General features: G+C 47.9%; 1 protein-coding gene across 1 annotated transcript; it reads left to right on the top strand.

Moving 5' to 3' along the window:
- Positions 1 to 942: 942 nt before the first annotated feature.
- Positions 943 to 4,593, top strand: LOC103810634 (carbonyl reductase [NADPH] 1-like). The gene is made up of 3 exons (XM_009083551.1): positions 943 to 1,241; positions 3,143 to 3,250; positions 4,157 to 4,593. Exons 1-3 carry the CDS (start codon positions 956 to 958, stop codon positions 4,591 to 4,593), a joined length of 831 nt encoding a protein of 276 aa, XP_009081799.1. The 5' UTR covers positions 943 to 955.
- Positions 4,594 to 6,303: the final 1,710 nt, after the last annotated feature.

Here is a 6,303-nt window from a genome sequence, read left to right as displayed (position 1 = left end):
GGCACAGGAGGTGGGTAAAGGGATGCTGGATGCTCCCGCCGTATTTCCCTGCCCCGACCGGTCCTGCATCCCCCGCGCCCGCGGTGTCTCCAGAGCTTTGGCTGAGTGGAGGCTCCAGGGTTAGCTCTGCCTTCCCCTTGGGAAAAAACAGTGGGGGGGAGAGGGAAAGGGGGTTCTTGGCTGCAGGAAGGCAGAGGGTGGTTGGGATGTCATCATCTTTGCGATAATTTAGGGGTTGGAATAGAGTATAGAGAAGATCCAACCCCTGCCCTGGGCAGGGACACCTCCCACCAGAGCAGGTTGCTCAAGGCTCAGCCAACCTGGCTGTGAACACTGCCAGGGTTGGGGCAGCCACAGCCTCCCTGGGCAACCTGGGCCAGGGGCTGTCTCACCACCCGCACAGGGAAAACTTCTGCCTGAGATCTCATCTAAATCTCCCGTCCTGCAATTTTAATCCATAACCCTTGTCCTATCATTTGTTTTGTTTGGGAGAGAGGTGGCAATTATGTCAAAAAGGGAATAAAAGCAGTGTTTTAAGCTGGATTTTATGGAGGAAATGTGTCTTTTTTCAAGGTGCTGTCTGTGAAAATAACAGCAAGGGTGTTTTCTGTCTGGAGCTGATGGGATAAACAAAAAAATGAAGTAGTTTCACATAATTCAAGATGGAGTTTGAAATGGTATTTTAAAGAAAAAATACTAATAGACTAGAGAGGTTGTGGACTCCCATCCCTGGGAGTGTTCCAGGCCAGGTTGGATGGGGCTTGGAGCAGCCTGGGCTGGTGGGAGGTGTCCCTGCCCAGGGCAGGGGGGGGATGTAGATGATCTTTAAGGTCCCTTCCAACCCAAACCATTCCATGATTCTGTTTCATTTTCAATATCCATCTTTGCCTCTGTGAGTGAACCTTCCTTTGCTATTTGCAGTTCCTGTCCCTTTGCCTTCCATCCCAAGAGGACAATGTCCAACGTGCCAGTGGCTGTGGTGACTGGATCCAACAAAGGGATTGGATTCGCTATTGTGAGGGCTCTGTGCAAGCAGTTCCCAGGGGATGTGTACCTGACAGCCAGAGACCCAGGCCGTGGCCAGGAAGCTGTGGCAAAGCTGCAGGAGGAAGGGCTGAGAGCACTTTTCCATCAGTTGGACATCGATGACCTGCAGAGCATCAAAGCTCTCCGTGACTTCCTGAAGGAGAAGTATGGAGGGCTGAACGTGCTGGTGAACAATGCTGGGATTGCTTTCAAAGGTAGGAAGAGCTCTGTCTGGGACAGTCCTGTGTGCTGCCAAGCTGTGTGGAGAGGACAGTAGAAGCATCTGGCACCTCTGTGCCAGTGGCTGTAGCATCTGAGGGCAGTGTGACATGGCTCTTCCTCTAGGACCTCTTGGGCTAACTGTGCATGTGCACCTCTTCATGGAAAGGGCTGTCAGGCATTGGGATGTGCTGCCCAGGGAGGTGGTGGAGTCACCATCCCTGGAGGTGTTCAAGGAACCACTGGATGTGACACTTAGTGCTCTGGTCTAGTTGGCAAGGTGTGATGGGTCATAGGTTAGACTTAATGATCTCAGAGGTCTTTTCCAGCCTCATTGATTCTGTGATTCCATAGACATGCTTCCCTGGAGTGTTGTATTTGCATCACCCATGGAAATCCTTGAGGCACACAGCACATGTGAGCAGAGTTGATTGTCTCAATGCCCATGAGGTTCACTTGGGCCATAGGATCCCATCATCAGGGTAAACATCAGCTTTGTTCCTCAGATCCATTGTGGGATCTCTGTTTTCTCTCTCTTGCAAGCCTCATGCTTTGTTCTGTGCATTACCTGCTTGGGGTAATGCACAGATGATGAGAAAGAACCTTTGGCCCCTGGTGGTTTTTGACATCTTTCTCAGGTCATCCAGTTAACTATAAACCTGTTGACCTTGCTGTGCTGAGCCAGAATTTGACCATTTTGTCTTCTGGTGGACAGCAAGGCAGGGACAGAGAGGAAGGGACCGCAGTTTTAAAGTGGGAAAGTGTGCACAGCAGTTTTAAGGTGGAAAAGTGCATTTTTTTGGAAGGGTTTGTAAAATGAAGCCAAGAATCATGTTAGCTTCAGCTAGAGCAAATCAGAAGCCTGACTGCTAGTTTAGCTCAGATCTCACCTGCAGTGCTGGAAGGGCCATAACTGATGTATGGGAGAGATTCCAGAGGAGGCACCAAGATGATGAGAAGGACGGAGTAGCTCCACTGGGAGGAAAGGCTGAGAGAGTTGGGGTTGTTCAGCCTGGAGAAGAGAAGCTTTGGGGTGACCTCACTGTGGCCTTCAGTGCCTGAAGGAGCTACAGGAGAGATGGAGAGAGACTACTGACAAGGGCTGGAGGGACAGGACACAGGGAATGGCTTCCCACTGCCAGAGGGCAGGGACAGATTGTTTCCATGAGGAAATTCCTCCTCATGTCCAACCTGACCCTCCCCTGGCACAGCCACAGGTGTTTCCTCTGGTCCTGCCCCTTGTTCCCTGGGAGCAGAGCCTGAGCCCACCTCACTGCACCTCCTGGCAGGAGCTGGAGAGAGCACTGAGTTCCCCCTGAGCCTCCTGTTCCCCAGGCTGAGCCCCCACAGCTCCCTCAGCCTCTCCTCCCATGACTTGACCTGTTATTCTTTCTCCTTTGAGTTCACATGGATCTGAGCTCTGGACATAAGAGAACACCTGCCCAGTCCATGCAGGTGAGCTCCATCCCTGCAGAGATGGAGCGTGGAGCAGAAGAGGAGAAGTGGTGTAACTTGAGCTCTTAGTTCTCCCTCAGAGTGGAGGATGCAGAGCATATGGCTGATTGCTGAGTTGAACTGGCAGCTGATGGCACCTCCTACCCCTCTTCTGGTGGTGGCAAGGTGCCATTCTGTCTGCTAAAATCATCCCCTTCCCGTGTGGTTCCAGGGTCTCCTCACACTTAGCTCAGTCAGCTCCTTTTCCTGGCTGCTAATTCCCACCCTCCTGCTTGTGTTAGCACAGATCTGTCACTTCAGGGAGTGATTTATGGCACAAGTATTGCTCAGTTTGGGTATTTTTATTGGAGTTTGGTAGTTTGGAAACTTCTATTCAAACAGTACAATAATCCTGATTTTTGTTATTTTTTCCCCCTCTCTCCCTTCCACTTCTTACGCAAAGTCCAAGACACAACTCCGTTTGCAATCCAAGCTGAGGTTACACTGAAGACAAACTTCTTTGGAACCAGGAATGTTTGCACTGAGTTGTTGCCTCTCATGAAGCCTTATGGTAAGTGAAAGATAAGTAGATAAATCGTTTTGTATGAGTTTTGGCCCTCATTAAGTGGGAAAATCCTGCCCAGTCTCCTGCCCCATGGAAGAAGAGTGGACCTTGCTGTGCTGTAAGTAAGAGGACAGACAAATGCCATTTTTTGACCTTCAAAATGGCCTTTCTTAACCCCCAAATATCTCTGTTGAGTATATTTCAATCTGTTTTCAAGCTGTTTGCATTCTTGGTAAGGATTGAAGTGAAATTCTCACGGTGCCCTCAGAGAGCCAAAGAGAACTTGCTCATGCTCTCTCCATCATATCTGTCTACATCAATAGTTCTTACTTCAGAAAGTATGTTTTGATGATAGAACTAGGATAAAGAGGTACCTAAACCCAGTGTTTCAGCTGAGCTTGATGTGCTGTGATGTGTTTGCTTCTGTAAATGAAATGTAGTCTGTGCTAGAATTAAAATACATCCAGGTTTTAAGGAGGAAAGAAGTCAAGTAGATGACAAGTAGAACTTGGTCCCTAGGGAAGAAGGAAAAGACAGAGTCAATGAATTTTGGGGCCTAGTCAGAGAGAGAGTAAACACCCCTCTTTCAATTCCTGACCACCCTTTCCATGGAGAAATTCTTCCTGAACCTCCCCTAGCACAGCCTGAGGTGTTTCCTCTGGTCCCTGGGAGCAGAGCCTGAGCCCACCTGGCTGCACCTCCTGGCAGGAGTTGGAGAGAGAATCAATCCCCTCATCTACATCATCCACTCAACCTGAGCTAACTGTGATCTTCCAGGACCTCCTCAAAATAACCCACACAAAGTATTTTACAGGAGTTCACCTAACTAGTGACTGCAGAACTTCAGAGCAACCTCATTTCCATGTCTGGGCTTAATATGTGTGAAGATAATCAGTCTTTATTCTCCTGCAGGCCGAGTGGTGAATGTGTCCAGCATGGTAAGTAGCTCAGCCCTGGGAGGTTGCAGCCAAGAACTCCAGCAGAAGTTTCGCAGCAACACCATCACTGAGGATGAGTTAGTGCAACTCATGACCAAATTTGTAGAAGACACCAAGAAAAATGTCCATGCTAAAGAGGGGTGGCCAAATACTGCCTACGGAGTCTCCAAAATTGGGGTCACAGTCTTGTCCAGGATCCATGCCAGGATGTTAGATGAAAAGAGGAAGGGTGACCACATCCTCCTCAATGCCTGCTGCCCTGGCTGGGTGAGAACAGACATGGCAGGGCCCAAAGCCACCAAATCCCCCGATGAAGGGGCTGAGACTCCAGTCTACTTGGCCCTTTTGCCTTCAGATGCTGATGGTCCTCATGGCCAGTTTGTTAGTAACAAAACTGTTCGAACCTGGTAAGATTATCAGTCTAATAATGTAAAGGTGCCTGACCTCATTTACCTGTTCTTACTCCTAATTACATCGTTGCCAGCCCTTCTCCCACTCTCCAGGGTGGATCTCTGACATGGAGTTTGGATGAGGAAGAAGGTGCCTTATGCTTTCTCAGTATGATAAATGTTTTTAGGGTCCAGAGCCATTTCTTGAGGGTTTCTTATGGAGAACGGGATTGTTGTAGAGCTACACTGACCAGTTTGGGGGGAGACTCATAACACCAGACAAGAACTGCAGCTGTATGAACATTCCTTACACGGAACAAAGTTAAATGAGGTGAAAATAAAAACAGAGGTGAAATAAAAGTAGGTGAAAAACAAACCATTTATAGGGAAACCTAATCAGTTGCCTTTATTAATATGTCAATAAGTAATTACTGATTTGTATTCATTCACGTGGTTTATTCTGAACCTAAAAACTATTACAGTTTGAAAACACACCTTAATTCTCTGGAGATTAGTTTGTAACTGGAATGTGTGATGTCTCCACTAGATACAGAGAAAATAAACTACACAACTCATATATCAAACTGTTCCTCACTTCATTTGTTTCACAGCCAGGAGTTTCCTTATTGAAAAGCTGAATTGAGTTAATGTTCAGTTAATTAACTACTTGTCCATGTAGTAGAGAATGTGAACTGTAAGTGTTGTGATGCTATTGCAGGACAGGACTGAAATACACCATTTAATGGGGGCTGGTGAGCAGTTGTTGGGCAGAACTTGTTGCTCTTGGGGTTTATTTGTTGTTCTTTGATTGCAATTATTAGTATCACTAATATTGGTAGTATTATTAGTAATAGCATTATTGCTGGTATTATCCTAATGAGAGGAGACTGAGGGGAGACTTCATGGCAGCCTACAACTTCCTCAGGAGGGAAGTGAAGCAGCAGGGATTGATCTCTGCTCTCTGGGACCAGTGACAGGACCCAGGGAATGGCTTGAAGTTGTGTCAAGGAAGGATTAGGTTGGATATCAGGACAAGTGTCTTTCCCAGAAGTGTCTGGGCACTGGAACAGGGTCAGGTTGGATGTCAGGACAAGGTTCTTCCCCCAGAGGGGTTTGGGCACTGGCAAGCTCCCCAGGGCAGTGGGCACAGCCCCAAGGCTGACAGAGCTCCAGGAGGGTTTGGCCAATGCTCTCAGGCTCAGGGTGCAGTGTTGGGGTGTCCTGGGCAGGGCCAAGAGTTATACTGGTGGTCCTTGTGGGTCCTTCCAGCTCAAGATAAACTTGTTATCTCCACCCACACGTTGGTTTGGTTGTTTTCCTGATTCTCCTCCCCAGGAGGGGGCTGAGGGGAATGAGTGAGTGGCTGTTGCTGCTTGTGGTTACACCATGAGGAGGAAGCAGCAATGTGGCACTTGCTTTAAATGCTGTTTATTGCATTCCAAATGGTTCAAGTTGAAAGGTTTCCTCTTTCTCTAGCTGGGAGAAGCTGAAGGAGCTGAAAACAATTGGCTATAAACCTGTTAGCAATGAGAAATCAATAATGGCTTGTTAATCAGGACTCAGGGAGATGATGTGCCTCAGCTCTCTGGGTTTGACATTGGCTTCCCCAGTACAGGTTGTGTTCAGGGAAGCCTTGGAGTGAAAGACAATGAACATAAATAGTCTGTGTGGAGTTAGTAATTGCTTATCAGCACAGAACAAAGGTGTCATTATTAGCTGGTCTTTGAAGGAT

The sequence above is a fragment of the Acanthisitta chloris genome, unplaced genomic scaffold, assembly GCF_000695815.1.
Source record: "Acanthisitta chloris isolate BGI_N310 unplaced genomic scaffold, ASM69581v1 scaffold9230, whole genome shotgun sequence".
NCBI lineage: Eukaryota > Metazoa > Chordata > Aves > Passeriformes > Acanthisittidae > Acanthisitta > Acanthisitta chloris.
This window is presented reverse-complemented; position numbering and strand designations above follow the sequence as displayed.